General features: G+C 38.9%; 1 protein-coding gene across 2 annotated transcripts in view; it reads right to left on the reverse strand.

Moving 5' to 3' along the window:
* TMEM209 (transmembrane protein 209) overlaps nt 1–20969 on the reverse strand; it is a 34371-nt gene extending 13402 nt beyond the window's left edge. Inside the window, exons 1-8 of one of the 2 annotated variants that reach the window (XM_028525487.2) lie at nt 20859–20969; nt 19768–19904; nt 19576–19634; nt 18618–18749; nt 17892–18130; nt 12414–12615; nt 1812–1987; nt 951–1022 (exon numbers count right to left, since the gene is read on the reverse strand). In XM_028525487.2, coding sequence (XP_028381288.1) covers nt 951–1022; nt 1812–1987; nt 12414–12615; nt 17892–18130; nt 18618–18749; nt 19576–19634; nt 19768–19904 — 1017 coding nt within the window. In that variant the 5' untranslated portion in view covers nt 20859–20969. Of the gene's footprint in view, nt 1–950; nt 1023–1811; nt 1988–12413; nt 12616–17891; nt 18131–18617; nt 18750–19575; nt 19635–19767; nt 19905–20623; nt 20835–20858 lie in introns of those variants that run through there. The other variant, XM_036010909.1, reaches the window with a different exon arrangement.
* Nucleotides 20970–21068: the final 99 nt, after the last annotated feature.

Genomic DNA, 21068 nt, shown 5'->3' on the forward strand with positions numbered 1-21068 from the left:
GAGAGAGAGGAAGAGAGAGAAACATTAATCAGTTGCCTCCGTACGTGCCCTGACCAGGGACTGAATCTGTAACCTAGGTATGTGCCCCGATTGGGGATCGAACCTGCAGCCTTTTGGTGTATGGGACAACGCTCCAACCAACATAGTCATTTGGCCAGGGCAAGAGTTTTTATTTTTAAAAGCCATCCAGGCTTCTCATTCAAGAAAGTAGGCTACTAGTTTTCATCACTCCCTCTTAATATCCTATTAAATTATAATAAAAGAAATGGAAAAGGAATACAAGTGATTTCCACATATTTCTAGAAGGTGCAGAACTGATGAGTGAATGTTGCAAGATGAAATGGGGGAAGAAGCCGGGGCCTCTACAGAATCCACGTGCAGACACCTGCAGTGGAGGAGGGGCGCACCACTGGCCCGGAGAACCTGGGCCGCTCGGGCTCCAAGGGGCGGGGGGGAGCGGCGGGGCTGAAACGAGCGGACTTGCTCACTCCGTACACGGAGGCAGTGGCCTTCCCAACCTCTGGCTAAAGGTAGAGAGGGTTCTTCTTTAGAAAAATCGAAGAAATTGACTCAGTTTGACATAGTTTCATGCATATACTATCTTCTCTGACTGAATTTTTCTGAGGGCAAGGACCTCATTTTTGTTTCCCTTACTTTTCTGGATACACAACAGACTCTGACAGAAAGGTTCTTTGGAAAATAAAATTGAGGGGCTGGAGAAGGAGGAAGGCCACACGGTTCCTTCATCTACTCAGAAGACCTGGTTTGCCGCACAGGGGAGGGAGAGATCCCTTAAACACGGACATCGTGAGGTAAATGTCACGTGCCACCCACGCTGCACGTCTAGTAATTCTGTCTAGTTAACAATGAGCATCTCTAACTGGTATTCTAACAACATACTTTGTTATTAAGAGGCACAAACACTGTCCAAAGTGTAACGTCAAACTTACGTTTCTGAACTTGGCTGTCCATGAATCCATATGATCAAGAAGTTGTCTATTCATAGTCACTCTTGCCCAAACCTATTAAAAACATTTAAAATGAACAATCAATAAAGAAGACATCTTGCCAGAAATCAGTCATTCTTTCCCCAACCTCAAAAATATGTGGAATATGTTGAAAAAAATTCACATCAATAATAATCTAATATTCAATAATTTTCTTATTATGCACTTATTGTTATTCATGCAGACATCCTTAAAATTCCTTAAGTTGGTATGTTTAATAAACATTCTTCTTACTCTTAAGAAAATAAAAATCCTGTATTTAGTGTTAAACTGATAAAGTCCCAGACTGTCAAATGTTCTTATCATATATATATAAAATCCTCACCCAAGGATGTATTTATAGATTTTAGAGAGCGAGGAAGGGAGGGAGGGAGAGAAACGTTATCTGCCGCCTCCCATAGACACCCCGACCAGGGACTGAACCTGCACCACCGTTGGTGTACAGGATGATGCTCCAACCAACTGAGCCACTTGGCCAGGGCCTAAATATAATTTAAAAGCAAGAGTCTTGTATATGTTAAGGACAAATTGTTACTTAAGATAGCATTTTATAAATGAATGCCAAAAAATGTTTTAGGCAGGACACTAATATCGACTAGGTGTCACGAACAGTAAAACATGCAATATAATTCAGTTTTAGGTACAAAGTTAGACAGGAGACTTCCCATTGTTTAATGTGTGCCAGAGTTATGTCCTAGTCAACAAAAGTGGAGGGCACAGAAAAAGAAAGCATTCCAGAAGTGAAAAAGACTTTCTAATAATCTGTAAATCATAAGCATCAAGTCATTTTTATTTTCCATTTACCTCCTCTGCAGCTTGTTTAGAACTGAGATCGGCTTCATCTTTGTTTGCACATGGGGCTTGAGACCTACAGGCAAGCTGGTACTGAAACTTCTTTAGAGTTTGAGCATAATCCCCCATTGACCGACTGTAGTTCCAGAAAGTAGGACTGGTGGAAGGTGAGGCAGAATCTGGGCTCCCTACAACGATTCATTGAACAGCGTCAGTGTGTTGAGTAATTCTGACGCCCACAGTGCATGCGTGAACACGGGGTGTCGGCACAGAGGCGATGGCAACCAAGGGAGACAAAGCCTGTGGGAGCTCCTCTCCCGTCTCCCTCCCCAGCACTGCCTTTTCTTCAGAGAACGTGGACTACCTGTGCTAAAAGTTAACAAGGACATTTCTGAACAGTATTAAGACCCATAAGTGGTTGAAAGTGTTTATTTTTGTTATAAAATTAAGCTTTTTTTCATTCTAAGACTTTCAAATGATTCAATGGCAAACAAGCAAAAAAACAAACAAAAAAACCCAAATTTTTTTCAGGAAATAAACAGGCTAAGGAAGTTTCTTGTATAACTTTTTAGAAGTTCTTTCTGAATGGGATAACCACAGCATCATCCTATTAATAAGCTACTCTTTGGGCCAGCAACTGCAGTACTCACCCTTCCCTGCGCTACCCTGTGTTCTACTCATATCCTGTGGCGAGTCCTGTGTTTTACTGGCAGACTCTCTGCTGATCACTCTTCTGAACTTACTTTTAGGAAATGTAAGTAGTTACACTTAGGGGCTTAATCCTATAATTAAAGAGCAATTACTGTATTTTGCAATGTATAATGCACATTTTTTTGCCCAAATTTTTGAGGGAAAAATAAGGATGTACATTATACGGGTGGTAGTAATTCCACATCTATGGAAATGTTTTTAAATGTTTTATTTATGCTTATGTGTTAAAAGCATAATTCTAGAAAGCAATAACAATATCCATATGCAAAATAATGCCCTGGAATATGATAATAGGTTTTGTTTCTAAGTATAAATCAATGAAAAAAATTGAATTAAAAAATTAAAATGAAATATTTTTTTCCTGAAAGTTTGGTCCAAAAATGTGGATACACATATAAGGGAGTACATTATCCGTGGCAAAATACTTTAAAGTCAGAGGTTATCTCTTTTTTTTGAGGACAGGGAGTATTTTTTTTTCCTTAGCACCTAGCACAGTATTAGAATACACAGCCTGTGTTCAAAGACTTTATATTTGTGAAGGGCTTATTTTCTTTAGAGTTTAACTAAAGAAACCAACTGATTACATTAAAGTATTACAGTAACAAAAAAATACCAATTGATACTTCATACACAGAAAAATCACAAACAGAAACAAGTTTTTAAGAAGATCTGAGCAGAGACTTCCGGCCAAGGTGGAGGCATAGGTAGACACACTCTGCCTCCTCGCACAACCAAAGAAGGATAGTAACAAATTTAAAAACAAAAAAAAACCACAACTGCCAGAAAATTGAACTTTATGGAAGTCCCACAACCAAGGAGATAAAGGAACATGCATTCAGACCAGTAGGAGGGGCGGAGATGGGCAGCTAGGCAGAGAGGACTTCCAGAAAGGCGGTGGCTGGCAAATGGGGCAAGGTGGCATCTGGTGCACCAGGCAGTCCCCCATTTGCGTGCGAATAAACCGGGAGGAACAACTGGGGAGCAAGACAGACCAAGCAATCCAAGGTTCCAAGGGGGGGTAAAAAGCCTCAAAACCTCTGACTGTAAAAATCCGTGGGGGTTGTGGTGGTGGGAGAAACTCCCAGCCTCACAGAGGGTTCACTGGAGAGACCCACGGGGTCGTAGAACGTGTACACAAACCTACCCACCCTGGAATCAGCACCAGAAGGGCCCAATTTGCTTGTGGGTAGTGGGGGAAGTGACTGAGAGCCAGCTGAGAGCCAAGCAAGTGGCACTGCTCCCTCTTGGACCCCTCCCTCACAGACAAAGTCACAACCTAGCATTGTGAGTTGCCCCACCCTGGTGAATACCTAAGGCTCCGCCCCTTACTACATAACAGGCATGCCAAGACAAAAAATGTGGCCAAAATGAAATAACAGATCAAAGCTCCAAAAATAGAACTAAATGATGAAGAGATAGCCAACCTATCATATGCAGAGTTAAAAACATTGGTAATCAGGATGTTCACAGAAATGGCTGAGTACAGTCGCAAAGTAGAGTAAAAAGTGAAGGCCATGCAAAGTGAAATAAAGAAAAATATACAGGGATGGTAATGACACCAGGACTCAAATCAACAGTTTGGAGCAGAAGGAAGAAATAAATATTCAACCAGAACAGAATGAAGAAATAAAAATTCAAAAAAATGAGAGGTTTAGGAACTTCCAGGACAACTTTCAACATTCCAACATTTGAATCATAGCGGTGCCAGAAGAAGAGAAAGAACAAGATACTGAAAACTTATTTGAGAATATAATGAAGGAGAACTTCCCCAATCTGGCAAAGGAAATAGACTTCCAGGAAGTCCAGGAAGCTCAGAGAGTCCCAAAGATGTTGGACCCAAGGAAGCACACATCGAGGTACATCATAATTACATTACCCAAGATTGAAGATAAGGAGAGAATCTTAAAAGAAGCCTGAGGAAAGGAGACAGTTACGTACAAAAGAGTTCCCATAAGGCTATCAGCTGATTTCTCAAAAGAAACCTTGCAGGCAAGAAGGGGCTGGAAAGAAGTATTCCAAGTCATGAAAGGCAAGGACCTACATCCAAGAGTGCTCTATCCAGCAAAGCTATCATTTAGAATGGAAGGGCAGATAAAGTGCTTCCCAGACAAGGTCAAGTTTCAGGAGTTCATCATCACCAAGCCCTTATTATATGAAATGTTAAAGGGACTTATCTAAGAAAAAGATTATAAAAAATATGAACAGTAAAATGACAGCAAACTCACAATTATTAACAATAGAACCTAAAACAAAAACTAAGCAAACTAGAAAAGGAACAGAATTGCAGAAATGGAGATCACATGGAGGGTTATCAGTGGGGAGGGGGAGGGGAGATTGGGGGAAAAGGTATAGGGAAAGCACAAATGGTAGGTACAGAGTAGACAGGGGGAGGTTAAAACTGGTATGGGAAATGTAGAAGCCAAAGAACTTGTATGTATGACCCATGGACACGAACTAAGGGGAGGGGGAATGCTGGTGGGAGGGAAGATGCAGGGTGGAGGGGAATTAAGGGGAGAAAAAAATGGGACAACTGTAATAGCATAATCAATCAAATATATTTAAAAAATCTTAGCACAGTACCTAAGAGGAGTGACTATAAAATAATATAATAAAACTGCTTTTCTTACGTTATTTATTTACAGGCACAAAGGATGAGAAATACAAGGGGGATATGTGACATTTCAAGTCATGGCATCAAAACCTTGAAGGCCAGCCAGGCTTGTGATAGCAGCCTAGGTGAATGCTAGTATGATTCATGCTGGCATAAAAATAAATAATTATGTACAACAAAGAAGTACCACACGGTGTAAAGTTAACTTTTCAAGTAGGACTTCTGGCAAAACTGACTTACAGGAATGAATTACCATCAAGAAAGTAAGTTTTAAACCAACACAAATGAGTTAATAAACAGGAAATAAAAAGGAAGGTAAAAGAACCCTAAGTTATTCTTTTTTGCTTAATCATTTTGACTATTCAAAAATAATAAGCTTTCTGAGATAAAACTTGAACTTGAAAAACATTTCAGTAAAGACTAGCTTTACATGACAGTTTTATACAGATTTTAGATATAACATGACAGAAATAAGAAGTTTTACTATCTGTTGTGCATTAGCCAAAGGACAAGCAAAATATACACAGCAAGCAGTGGCAAACAGGGCATCTCTGTAATGACCACAACCCACAAGAAAACCGCACAAACTCTGTAGCTGAGAACCCTGAAGCCCTAGGCATCAAAGTGTAAAGAGATTTTGAATTCTGGCAAACTAACAAACCAGGTAACAGTGAAATGTCCCCACTATATCTAGAAATGTTTATTAAAAGGAAACACTTTGTTGCAATGGATAATGGAGCTTGCAGAAAGTTAAGAGGAACAGCCAGTGGCCACAAGTAGAGAGGGAATGAAAATTCAGAATGGCCTGTGTGTAAGCTGAGACTGTGGCTGCTCTGGAGAATTTTGTAGGCTTTGAAACCCACCAGCTTGGATTCCAGTGACCATGTGGGACCTGGAAACGAAGACGGAGGCCCAGAAGAGGCAGAGAGTTGGATTGAGGCCGTTCTCACACCTCCATCCCTTGCACCTGGCATAGGGCCACATTCTCAGTGGATGAGAAAATAATCTGACCACTGGCACCAGGAGATAAAGAGGAAGTCAGTGCGTCTTAGGTTGTTGGGAGACTGACGAAGCCTTCAAGCCTAGACTTCACTTAAGTTAGTTCAAAGTCAAGGATACTCCTTAGGGACCTGGCAAAGGCATATATAATACTTCTAGGAGGAACGAGGCTTCCGCCCAGCCTGCCCTGGGTAGAAAAAGCACAGATGAAACTATACTGAAGATGAACCTACCAGAAATAAACAAAAAATGGATAAATCACAAGGAAACAAGCCTCAAAGCATGCGCCAACAAGACAAAAAAAATGTATTTCATCTTCATGAACTTTAGATAACTGAACTATTGGACAGAGGCTTTAAAAAATGTTTACAGAGATTGATATAGGAAGAGAAAATGAAAACAAAAACAAAAGATACCCTAAAAGAAATCCGGCAGATTTGAAAGAGAACCAAATAATACAATTAAATACAAATTTAAAAATATACAAATTAAAAAATTACTAATTAAAAAACTCAATGAGTTAATTAAACAGCTATTTAGACACTGCCAGAGGAAGAAACAACCATCAGCACAAACTGGCTAAAACAAGCAAACAAACAAACAAACTGTGGGGGAGGGGTAAACAGAAAGTTCTTAACAGAAGAATCCTGTACTACTAAATGTAGAAGAAATGAAAGTATTAAAAAGTTTTGAAGCCATCACTGTATTAACTAACTTACTGGAAAAGGACCATTGATGGATGCTAGGTAAAATCACTGGGTGAAAGGCTATTGGGGGAAACAGTATATTCTCAAGTCTCAAAGAATCACATTATAGATTATTAATTAATACAAAAGGAAAAAGCTATTACGGAGAAATCAGTTGTCATCACCTTGGCCTAGTGACCCAAATTAACATTACCAATAAAGCAACAAAATATCATGTGTCTCTTGATGTGATACACTGAAACAGGCACTGAACATACTACCACCTAAGTTGTATCTGGCCAAAAATAATATTGAAACTGAATCTGATGGTGAGAAAAGAATCACATATATCCAAACGTGCAATACAATAGGCCTGACCTCTTCAGAAGGCACAAACATGCCAAACCCATAAATGTTCTATCGGGGGTATCCGCCCAGCCTTTCGGCGTCTCTGGGCCACACTGGAAGAAGAAGAGTTGTCTTGGGCCACACATTAAATACACTGCAACACGTAATCACAAAAGAATCTCATAATGTTTCAAGTAAATTTACAATTTTGTGTTTGGCTGTATTCACAGCAATTCTGGGCCAAATGCGGCCGGTTGGACGCCCCTGAAGACAAAAGATACATGACAACTAAATGCAATACCCGAAAACTTAACTGGATCCTGCATCAGTAAAAGGAAAAAAGCTACAAAGGTCATTATTGTGTCAACAGGAGGAAACATGAATAAGAATAATGGTAGCTTAAATATGAAAGTCATGTTGTTAGTAGAAAGGGAAATGTTCTTGTTCTTAGGAGATGCATGTGAAATATTTAGGATGAAAGTGGCTCTTTGGCAAAAAAGTAGGTGTGTGAAAACAAGCGCATGAGTGTCTGGTTTCTCACTGCTGGAGAAAGAAGTTACAAGTATGGAAAGGTAGGAGAGGCTAAAATTAACCCAGTGTAGCTGGATTGGAAGTGGAGGCATTACTACCAACGTGTGGTTTTTAATACAGTTGACCCTTGAACAACTCGGGGTTAGGGGAACTGACACCTCCATGCAGTCAAAAATCTGTGTATCCCTGGCTGGTGTAGATCAGTTAGTTGGAGCGTCATCCCATAAACTGAAGGGTTGCAGGTTCAATTCCTGGTCAGAGCACATGCCTAGGTTGTGGGTTTGATTCCTGGTCAAGAATCAATCAAAAGATTGCATAAATAAGTGGAATAACAAATCAATGTTTCTCCTTTTCTCTCTTTCCCTTTCTCTTTAAAAATCAATCAATAAAAAAAGAAAAAGATGGGTGGGTGTAGAAATACATATAGAAGTATGTGTGTGCATGTATGTATTTACATATATTTCCAAGCTGTCTGCTGGAAGGCCCTAGAGCAATGACACCCCACTAACATGGTATATCCAATGCCCAGACATTAATTTCTAAGTATCACCTCCACTAAAAGCAACTGTGGCCCCTTAAAAAAACAGACCAACTCCAGAGCTAGCCAGCCAGGGAAAATACAAAAGGAGCCTGAAATGTCTTGCGATGCTGGAAGGTTGTTTTCTTTTTTTTTTCTAAGTGCTTAAACAATGATAGTGTCATGTCTAAAAAACACAGAAGCCAGATTTGCCCCACCAGCCAAATCTGAGACAATCTAACCATCAAAATAAATGACAAAGCTGAGAAGGAAAAGATCCATCTCCCAGGAGAATGCCAATAAATAAATATGAGAGGCGACTGTACAACTATACGAACGTAGTTAATGCCACTGAATTATACACTTAAAAATGGTTAAAAGGTGGTGATGGAAAAAGACCTGACGTGGGTGAGCACACAGCACAATGCACAGTTGATGTGTTATAGAACTGTACACCCGAAACCTATGGGATTGCATTAACCAGTGTCACCCCAGTGAACGCAATAAAAAATATTAAAATGATAAATATTATGTATATTTTACCACAAAAAAGTTTAAACATAAAAGGCATAAATACTGAAAGAATGACAGAATTAGAAAGCCACTGTGATAACCAACATAGTAATAATTAATTTTGAAAAGATCTCAAAAGGATGTTAAAACTAATATGTCAAAATTTGATGAGGATGTCAAACTATAGGCCATACTAATAGGCCATACTACAGTACAGGCCATACTACAAGGCCATAGTAATCAAAACAGGATGGTACTGGCAAAAACAGACACACAGATCAATGGAACAGAACAGAGAGCTGAGAAATAAACTCATACCTTTATAGTCAATTAATATTCAACAGAGTAAGCAAGCATACACAATGGACTACAGATGATAGTCTAGTCAATAAATGGTGTTGGGAAAATTGGACAGATACATGCAGAAAAATGAAACTAGACCATCTTCTTACCCTACACAACAAGAATAAATTAAAAATGGATTAAAGAGTTAAATAATAGAACTGAAGCCATAAAAACCCTAGAAGAAAACATAGGAGTAAAATCTTGGCCATTGCTTGTAGCAATATTTCATCTGATATATTTCCCCAGGCAAGGGAAACAAAAGAAAAAATAAACATATGGAGACTACATCAAACTAAAAGTTTTTGCACAGCAAAGGAGACTATCAACAGAATAAAAACATAACCCATGGAACGGGAGAAAACATTTGCCAACACATCTGATAAGGGGTTAATACCCAAAATGTATAAAGTACTTACAAAACTCAACACCAAAAAAACCCAAACAATCCAATTAAAAAATGGCCAGCCCTGGCTGGTGTGGCTCAACGGATTGAGCACTGGTCTATGAACCAAAGCGTTGCCAGTTTGATTCCCAGTCAGGGGACATGCCAGGGTTGCGGGCCAGGCCCTCAGTTTGGGGGCATGTGAGAGGCAACCAATTGATGTTTCTCTCTCTCTTTCTCCCTCCTTTCCCTTCCTGCTAAAAAAAAAATGAATAAAATCTTTTTTAAATCGGTAAAGGACCTGAATAGACATCTCTGCAAAGAGGATATACACATGGCCAATAGGCATATGAAAAGATGCTCAAGGTCACTAACCATCAGAGAAATGCAAAATAAAACCACAATGAGCTATTACTTCACACCTGTGAGAATGGCTCTCTCATCAATTTATTAACAAACAAGTGCTGGCGAAGATGCTGAGAAAAGAGAACCATTTTGCACTGTTGGTGGGAACGCAGACTGGTACAGCCACTGTGGAAAGTAGTTAGGAGATGCCTCAAAAAATTAAAAATGGACCTGCCTTTTGACCCAGATATCGCACTTCTAGAAATATATCTAAGAAGCCCAAAATACTAATTCTGAAGAACATAAGCACCCCTATGTTCATTGCAGCGCTATTTATAATCACCCAGATATGGAAGCAGCTCAAGTGTCCATGAATAAATAAGGCTCAAGTGTCCATCAATAAATAAGTGGATAAAGCCATGGGACATTTACATAATGGAATACTACTTGCCTGTAAAAAAGGAAAAATTTTACCCTTTGTGACAACATGGACGGACCTGGAGAACATTATGCTAAGTGAAATAAGCCAATCAGAGAAAGACAAATATCATGTAATTTCACTCATGTGGAACCTAATGACCAAACTTAACAAGCAAAATAGAGACAGATGCATAGAGGGCAGGATGACAGCTAGTGGGGAGGGAGGTTAGGGGTAGAGTGATCAAGCAAAAAGGAAAAAGGATGCATTGCAGACCATGGATAACAGTGTGGTGACTGCAAGGGGGGGTATTAAAAGGTAATGAAAAAATATAGTAAAATTTTTTTAAAATTTGATGATGAAGATATATGTGTAGTCTCAAAGTAGCTCCCCCAAATACTTTAATTACTTACAAATTAATTTGTACAAAATTCTCACTTAACTAAAACCTATGGGCGCAGAAGGGTTACGAGTATGGGGATAAACATAGAGGTACCCGGCAAATGCTAACCAAATGGAAACAGTACAGATGTGTTAATGCCAGACAACATACTCCTGAAGGCAAAAACAAGAGTAGTGACGAACCAGAGTATTAACAATTCTGAATTTACATGTATTTAACATAATCTCATAGATATTTAGCAAATTTGACAGAATTATGAAGAGACATTTAATGGAAGACGATCAGAGGGCGTTTTTTTAAAACATAATTCCTTAGTAATGACTAGGTCAAGCAGACAAAAATAAAGAATTTAAGAACACCATCAAAAAGCTTACTAAATGAACAACTATAGAGTCCTATATTTGAGACTACACATTCTTTTTTTTAAGATGTTATTTATTTATTTTTAGAGAGAGGGGAAGGGAGGGAGAAAGAGAGGGAGAGAAACATCAATGTGTGGTTGCCTCTTGTGTGCCTCCTACTGGGGACCTGGCCCGCAACCCAGGCTTGTACTCTGACTGGGAATCACACCAGCAACTCTTTGGTTTGCAGGCCTGCACTCAATCCACTGAGCTATACCAGACAGGGTGAGACTATGCATTCTTTTCAATACAGCAAGAACTGTTCATAAAAAGTAATCACATAGCAAGGCAAAATGCAAGTCTGAAAAAACAATACCAAAAAATCAATAGAGTACAGATCAGAATCTGTAGCCACAGTACAATCAGCTTAGAGAATAGAAAAAAGATAATCAAGCCTTTCATTCTACCTGTTTGCAAATTAAAAGCAGCACTAATCAATAATAATGACATTTCCAAAAAAGTCTGATATGTCAAAGAAACAAAAATGGAAGGCAGAAAAATTCTGGCTATGACAAATATATGCAGAGGGCTAATAGGCTGTTCTCTGTATTATACCCTACAATTTTCAGTATACTTGAAATACTTTGAGATTTAAAAAAGAAAAAGCATGTATTGACAAATAACAAGATAATATGATTTGTTTCTTTGACATTTGTGGTACTTCTAGGCAAAATCCTATTAAAAATCAACGGAGAGATTTAAAGTGACATGAAGAGCCATGGCCCAATAACCGCCTTCCTCGTGGCGGCCATGCTTTCGCACCTAATGTGCTTTCTGGGAAAGTTCCTGAGGGCAGAAAACCATTACTCTGCTCAATAACCTAATTTGCTTTCAAATAATTGGTTTTGTAATAATCAAATCCACCCCAAATACATTTAAGATTTTCTAACACTGTTTTCCAAGGAAAACAAAAGATAAGTTTAAATGTTGTGAGAAACAGCATTTCTGGCATAAATCCACACTCTGTCCTTCCCCCTTCCTGGCCACACCAACCTTCCCAAGGACGCCTGGAAAGGAGACAACCATCGCTTCAATGAGCTCTGCTATGCACTGCTTCAAAAACATTTGATAGCCTTAAGTTTTAAATGGCAATGGTCATTTATTGTACAGTGTGTGAAAAGGTTTTCGATCGTAATGTAGATGAAAGGTTTAAGATTTCTCACTTAGTTCAGCTTTATTTTACTTCTTAAATTTGGTGAACTTAACTCTGCATAAAATATAAAAACAAAATGTATTTCTCTCTTAAGTTACATATGGTATATTAGTAAAAAGACTTAAACATTTAAGTATAGGTAATCAAAGTAATGAAAATAACAGGTTAAGGATAATGTAAAGTGACACCAAATACACACACACACACACACACACACACACAAGATCTAAAAAAAAAAATCAGGTACACACCCAGCTTTACTCTATGCTGTTTCTCTTCCTCACTTCTGAGAAAAGTATCCAAAGTGCGCAGGTCTGTCATGTAGTCTTCTTTGTCCGTAGGCGAGTTGTAGACAGTGGGTGAAGAGCGGTAGCGAGATCTCACTCCACTGCTCTCCACTGGTCCCACCGTGGTAGGGTATGGAGAAGAAGGCGACGAACTATAGCTTGCCAACTAGACAAAAAAAAAATCTTTATTTGATTTAACTGAAACTTATTTTTGTCTTGGTCTTTGACTTTCAAAAAGCAATATACCAAAACTAAAATCCAGAACACTGACAATGCCAAATGCTGACGAGGATGTGAGGGCAACAGAAACTCTCATTCACTGATGGTGGGCAGACTGGTACAGCCACTTTGGAAGACAGTTGGATGGCTTCTTACAAAACTAAGCATAGTCTTATCACCTAGCAATTGTGCTCTTGGTATTTACCCATAGAGGTTGAAAACTTATGTCCACACTGCAACCTGCACACAGATGTTTATAACACCTTTACTCATAGTTGCCAAAATTTGGAAGCAGCCTACCATCCTTTAGTAGGTGGATGGACAAACTGGTATGTCTGGACAATGGGATATTAGTCAGCACTAAAAAAAAGAGCTATGAGACCATGAAAAAACATAAAGGAAACTTAAACGCACATTACTAAGTGAAAAAAAAAAAAAAACAATTGAAATGGCTACATACAGTACATCTGCAACTGTATGATATTCTGGAAAAGGCAGAACTATGGAGAAAGTGAAAAGATCAGTTGTTGTCAGGGATTGGGGTGAGGGCGAGGATGACTACGTGGAGCACGAGGATTTACAGGGCAGTAAAAATACTCTGTATACCATAATGGTGCACACATCACACATTTATCCAGACCCACAGAATGGCCACCACCAAGAGTGGACCATAATGAGAACCATGGACTCCGGGTGAGAGCGCTGAGTCAGTGCAGGTTCATCAATTGTAACAGATGGACCTCGCCGGTGCCTGGGGCTCACAGTCAGGAAGGCCGCGCCTGTGTGGGGCCGGAGGGGTAGATGGGAAATTGTGGTACCTTCCTCTCAATTTTGCTGGGAACCCAAAATTGTTCTAAATATAATCCTATTTTTAAAAGAAGTAATATATGCACCCAGGCCTGGTGGTTCAGTTGATTCCCCAATGCTGCATACCAAAAGGTTGTGGGTCTGATAGTCAGGGCAACGTATGAGAGGCAACTGATCGATGTTTCTCCCTCACATCAATGTTCCTTCCTCTCTCCCCTCTCTAAAATCAATACAGATCCTTGGGTGAGGATAAAAAAAGGGAATATATGCATTTTTTAAAACACTGAAAAGTATAAAAAAAATAAGTCACACTTAGAACTCTTTTACCCAGAGCTAATATAATCTTTTCACAGTTTATGTATTTTCAAATCTTTACATGTACATGGCTATGTCAATATATTTTTTCATGTAATTGAAACAATACTGTTTTTTAATTTTATACCCCCATTTTACTTAAAGTTAACTACATATTTTCCTATAAAATCCTTTATAAATATTCTTACTATATATCATTGTATATACATACATATTACATATATCATCATTTCCTTTTACCTTCTCTTGGTAAGACATTTGGATTTGGATTGTCAACAATTTTTGGCTACTGTGTTATGATTAACTTCTTTGTACATAAATCTTTGCTTAGTTTAGTAACTTCCTTTAGAAGATTCCTAGAACTGAAATGATTTGATAAAATCATACAAACATTTTTATACCTATTTTTCTCAACAAAAAGGTTTCACTCCTGACCAAGATGGCGGCACAGGTAAGCATTGCTTGCCTCTTCCCACAACCCATCAAAATTACAACTAAAATATAGAACCACCATCACTCAGAACCATCAGAAATCAAGTTGAATGGAAATCTGACAACTATGGAATTAAAGAAACCACATCCATCCAGAATGATAGGAGACGCAGAATGGGCGGCCCCACATCCACAGGTGGCAGATAAAAATTCAGGAGGAATATCTCAGGAATGAGGAGTCCCAGCTACATACCAGGCCCCCAGCCCAAGGTTCTAGTGCCAGGAAGATAAGTCCCCATGACTTCCGGCTGCAAAAACCACAGGGGATTGAGTTGGTAGAAGAAACCACTGGAGTTCCAAGCAATTCCTCTTAAAGGAACCATACACAGACTTATTCACACTCATTCCCTCTGAGCTCCAGCACTGGGGTAGCAGCGTGAAAGGCATCAGTGGCATACAGGAAGAAACTGAAGTGTCTGGCATCAAGGCAGAAGCTGGGGGGACAGCTTTCCTACAGACAGAAAGGCAGGCAGAGGCCACTGTCTCTTCTCTTAACCCTCCCTGCACAGAGCCACAGAGCCAGCAGGCTGGTACCATATCTGAGACTCCATCAACCTGGCTAACACTGTTTTCCCCACCCTGGAGATCACCAAAGACTCTATTCCACCCAACTTATGGGCCTATCCAAGTTGCTTTTCTGTAAGAATGGCTGGTCTTGGCTCAAGCTTCTCAACTTCCTAAATTCTCTCAAATAAGCAAAAGCCAGTCTCAGTGAGCCCCCAGCACTCTTACATCTTGCTAAGTAGCACCAGGCCCAGCACTAGCAGCAGCCAGCCTAGATTCACAGGTTGGCTTCACCCGGGAATTTCCAAGCCCAGCACAAGGAGAAACCATCTGAGGGAGTTCCGATAAGACTGTCAGCTGATTTCTCTAAAGAAACTTTGCAGGATAGAAGGGATTGGCAAGAAATATTCAATCACAAAAAGTAGGGCCCTACAGCCAAGACTGCTCTACCCAGCAAGGCTATCATTGAGAATAGAAGGGCAGATAAAGATCTTCCCAAACAAGAAAAAAACTAAAGGAGTTCATTATCCTCAAACCATTATTATATGAAATGTCAAAGGGACTTATTTAAGAAAAAGAAGATCCAAACTATGAACAATAAAATAGGAATAAATACATATCTATCAACAATTGAATCTAAAAAACAAACTAAGCAAACAAGAACAGCAACAGAATCATGGATACGGAGAGCATTTGATGGTTGTCAGATGGGAGGGGGTGTGGGGGAATGAGAGAAGAGGCGAGGAGATTAAGAAGTACAGATAGGTAGTTACAGAATAGCCATGGGGATGCATAAAGTACAGTGTGGGAAAGGGAGCAGCCAAAGAACCTACACGCATGACCCACAGACATGAACAATGGTGTGGGGATTGCCTGAGGGAGTATGGGTGCTGGGTGGAGGGGGTAAAGGGAGAAAATTTGAAACTGTAATAGCATAATCAATAAAATATAATTTAAAAAATGTTGCACTGAGTTACACCATCAGAAGAGAACATACAGGAGTACCTATTTTGGTATATGTTCATCAGCATTACTCTTTTAAAATGTTTCATTTCCAGAAAATTTTTAAAGTGTACTTTTAATTTGCATTTTTATAGTTACGGAGTAAACTTTAAAAATACAATTACTGGTTACTGGTATTACCCACATTTTTAACTGTTTAGTCCAGTATACTGAAAATTTTTTTCTACCAGTGTTTCACAATCAACTTATATTCAGTTGTAATAAATGAAAGATGAACAAATCGTAAATTGTTTAATGCTGTCTGAAAATAAAAAATGTTAATCCTCTTCTACATTGATTTCTCTTTTATTGTAATGAACATATTAAATCCTTATACACTACTACTCTATTTGAGCTACTGTTTTATTAATTGGTTTATCCTTGCTCAAGGGGCATAATGTTTTATGCTTAAAATACATGATCTTATTTCATCCACTTCATAAGAGGCAAATAGCATTACTGTACTAATTTTAGACATGAGTGCTTCAGTAACTTGCTCAAGATCATACCAGGATTTCAATCCAGTTTTCTAAGTCTAGAATTTACACTTCTAATATGTTTTTGGGATTGGAATGATCTGTTCACACAGTAACAAAATATTGGCAACTGTTGAACATGAGAGGTACACAGGAGTTCAAAGTGCTGGTCCCTACATTCCCACATGAAAATTTTAATAATCAAATGTTTAAAAAGTAACTGTTTTTTTGAAACCCTAAAGGAACTCAATGATAAAAACTCCAGTGGCCTAATGTATTCTGAGGATGTATTTGACTAAGTTTTTAAATTTTCTTCCTTGATTTATTCAGTTTTCCTACTTTGTAGTCAATTTTGGCATTTTTTCCCCTGAAAAATAATTATTTCATGAACTTTTCCAAGGTCTTAGTTCATTTCAACAAACACTTATACTGCCTCTATAACCCATATATTATGTTAAGATGGGTTATCTTAAGATGAAAAAAAAAACCCCACATAATCATGTGCTCAAGGAGATTATAATCTAGTCAAAAGAGATAATTAAGCAATGTTATGAACTTTATGGACAGACATATTTTATACAGATTAATAAGTTTTTAATAAATGAAAATAAATATTTAAGAGTAAACTATAGTGTACCTATTGGATGAGTATTAAATAGCCACTGAACAGATGTTTTAGTGGTAAGACTTGAGTAATATTTCTTCTATATTCTAACTTTTTAATAATGATCATACAGTATTTTTCTGATAAAAATAATTTTTAAAAAAGTCATGTTTGCCTATGGGTTATGAATTATCACTGTATGTGTATTCCCTCATATTTAACTTGTATAAAATTTTGTCAGTACTATCACTTGCCCAATTATTGGGTACCAGTAATACAGAATTTCATTACAAAGAAATGTTATGTAAAAGGGTAAGGGAAGACTGGATTTTATTTCCAGACATTCCTCATTTCACCAGTAGCTATAATGATGATGTTACTCTAACTGGTGAGTACATCAGACAATGTGACCACTCCCCTTTAAATGCCCCTCTTATGTCCTTATGCTTCAGGCAGAAGTGACAATTTTAAATGTCAATTTTGCTTCTATCAAGCCTACAATTAAAACACACACCCACTGTGCAGTGGGAGCCTGAGTAAAGATTTCCAATCATCCAGTGGAGTGTGTCTATACTCTAGAGTGAAACTACATGGCAATCCCGGTTTTTAACTTAAAAGATGCTCTAACATGATGGAAAGCATTAAAATTCTGTAAGAATATACAGAAGTTTCACATAAAGAATCAAGGAGGGAAACATGAGCATAGGAAACTAAAATAAAAAGTCATCATATTTTCAACTTGTTTCAAAACCTCTGCAGAAAGATCTTAGATGGTGAACCTGAGTTCATTACCTTTGCAAAAGCTACATCCTTCTTTCATTTTAAGATGTGGTATAAAGAACTTCTAATGGGTGTAAAGAAGTCTGGGTTTATTATTGGCTCTTAAATGGGCAATTTGGGGAGTCCATTATCCACTGTTCCTCTGTTTGCTCATCAATAAAATGAGGAGTTTTGACTCATTAGACTGTCAAGGTACCTCTGAATTCTAAAATAATGTGACTGGCCAAAAGGAAAGAGTGTTACCTTATTATAACCACTGATGGGTGAGTAGGTCACTCCTGGGCTGTAAGAACCACTGCCACCTGATGACAGACCTTGTAGCGGAGGGCTGTATCCAGTTATACAGCTGGTGGTGAACTTGGGGCTGGCACTGGGTGAACGAGATGGGCTGTAACTTAACACACTCTGACCCTGAATTGAAGAAGGTGGAGAGGGAGGGATCTGGGTGGCTGCCAGGTCATGTGGAGGAGTCGTCTGTACAACTGGAAGAAGTAAATACATGGCAGATAAATCAAATGTCAGTGTATAGATAAGTAAAATTTCTATCAAAACAGATTTAATGAATGGAATCTTTTTCTTCAGAAACAGGGAAAGTAATAGAGAACCTGATCGTTAAATTACATAAAGTATTATTAGCAAAAAGCACAAATTAGTTTTTTACCATTTCCAGAGTTCAAGATAAGAAATTAGCTTCACTGCAGCAAGCATTAGTAATTTAATTTTAATTTTAATTTTAATTAAACAAGGGAACAAACTTTCATGAGGCTATTTATTGCTAGTTCCATTTAATTTATAGAAATAGGAATAATGGTCATTGGTCTTAACACGATTTATTGTAGACGTGCTTAATATAGCTGAACCAGATGGCCTAAGTCCCTTCTAGCCGAGCCTAGGAAAAGGGAAAATTAAATTGAGAAAGAGTTATGGCCAACCTTTCCCCCATCTTTGCAAAAGATGTAAAACACTTACCAGCTGTTTTCAGCCCTAAAAGTGTTTGCTGTCCAGGGCTAACAACCAGACTTGTTGGTGCCACAGTATATTTGAAATACCTCCAAAAATCAAATAAGGCGTTTAGGCTGAAGAGAGATGCAAGGGCAAGCTCTGTAAGAGAATAACAATTTTTTTTTTAAATAGAGGGGGTGGAACATTTAAAGGGAGAAACAAAACTCTATGTTAGCAAATTAACAACGAAATTGAAAACATATTCCTTGTAATAGTTACCACTTAATGAATGTCTATTATGTGTAGGGTACTTACTAGTGAGTTTCAAAATATTACCATTAATCCTTAAGACTTGTACAATAAACATTTCACCTCCATTTTAAAGATCAACCAACAGCTATAGAGAAGTCAAGTGACTTTTGCAAGGGCACACGGCTAGTTATTGAAGCCATGACACTAGCTTAGGTGTGCAGATTCCCAAACTCTTGCTCTTCCATTCCCACACCACCTCTACAACAGACTTTAGATGAAGGTGGGTAGGAGACAATGGAATTTCCTCCAATGGGGATAAATCCTTATGACTTGTAAAAATCATAAGGATTTATCCCCAAGGACTACTGAAGAGCAGAGAGAAGCAGGAACACATCAATACTGTAGAAATCTGGTCGTTCTTGAAGGGCAAAAAATTAGAGAAGTAGGGAAGGCATTTCAGGGAGCGTAACAAATAGATCTCTCTTCCCCCAAACTTTTTCTTCAAAGCACTCATTATTACCGAGATGTGTTTAATGTGATTGTCTCCTCTACTGGAATGTTCCACCCACGAGGACAGGGACTTTGTTCCCTTCCTGATACAGTCCCAGTTTGGGGAACACAGCAGACACTCAAATACTTGTTGAATGAAGGCGTGGGTACTAAGTTGAATTAAACTTGAATGCAGTTTTTCATCCACAGTAACTCTAAATCATAGTGAAAATTAATTACTTACCAATATACCAGAGGGGCCAGTAAGTCACATTATAATATGAACTAATCAATTTTCCAGTCCTGAAAGAATTAGAAAGGCCTTTCAATCTCTTTAAAACACACACACGCACACACCAAAAATCAAAACCAACACAAAAACCTATGGAACCAACCACGGGCCTTTTTTTTAATGGGGGGGTAGTAATGAACTTACATCTCAGTATATATCATCCCAGCCATAGATACATTTAGGAGTCCCCAGGCTAAAACCACTTTCCTAGCTTCTGTTTCTTTCCTCATCTTGATGGTTCTGTCAATAAGGGAAGCACTAGGGCTTGGCTCCCCTTGCATCTATTCAAAAACAAAAAGCACAAGAATTAATCAAAAGAAACTACTCCATTTAAGAAATCACATTTGTATCCTTTTATAACAGTTAACTAAAAAATACACCCACTTTTCCTCATTTTTAAAATGTTTTTTCCCAAACTTTACATTGTCATGTTAGTTATGAAAAGGGAACCCTAAATTATAACTTCATTGGCACCATACTGTAATCAACAAAAGAAGTAGCTGGTCACTTCCGAAAATGTAATACTTCCAATAAATAAAAATGTCTTATTTTGTTTTTTGTTATTTTGATCTTAAGTATTGATAGAGTTATATACGTCTGCAATTTCCCTGTGTTGTGTTTTTGGAATATGTCACAAGGGCTAGACAAAGGGCTGATTTAAGACACTCGAAATACCAAGCTTTGGGAGAAACTATTCCATTTAAGCCATAAGCCACCAGTGCCTCTCCCACAGCCTTATGCACAAACCATGAACCGCCTATGATCTTAAACAACTCTGCACTCAAGCCGACACACGACAGCGATCTCCGTTTTAAGTTTTAGAAGGGTGAGTACTCCTGATGTGACAAGGATGAGGGTGAACCGGGAGAAGTGTGCATTCAGTTTTGGTCTACACTGGGATTTATCTTTCCTTTGTCTTGCTAGGCCTCATCTCCTGCAGACAAGTGTGAGATGTGTTTCAGTTATATGGACTCGTATCCCCTGGAGTACATAGCAATACCCTTCCAGCCACGCAGCCGGAGTCAAAACTCTGCAGTCCAAGTTTCCCTCCCTGGCTCTCCCAGTACAAACTTCTGCAACCCCTACTGCTTCTTTCCTCCGTTCCTTTACGGGTGGCGGGAGACCTGGCCACACCCCCCTGTGGCTGAGCCCTCGGCGGATCCGCAGGCGCGGAATTCCCAAGGCCCCCGTGGATTCCACATGCAGGAAGCACAAAAATGACCCCGAAAACGCACCGTGATCTTCGGCCGGAAACCGCTGGCTCGCGCCACTCAGTACTGCACATGCGCGAAGCAAAGCGCCAAGGCCGAGTCCAGCTTGCTCGGCTACAACACCGGAAGAAAGGGGCTGGCTACCTCTTCTCGCGAGAAGAGGAGGGTGTGGTGGGGGGGGGTGTGGAGGATGGAGACTGGAGCGTTACCAGGGAAACATCCGCGGATTTGTGG

Source organism: Phyllostomus discolor, chromosome 10, assembly GCF_004126475.2.
Source record: "Phyllostomus discolor isolate MPI-MPIP mPhyDis1 chromosome 10, mPhyDis1.pri.v3, whole genome shotgun sequence".
Lineage (NCBI taxonomy): Eukaryota > Metazoa > Chordata > Mammalia > Chiroptera > Phyllostomidae > Phyllostomus > Phyllostomus discolor.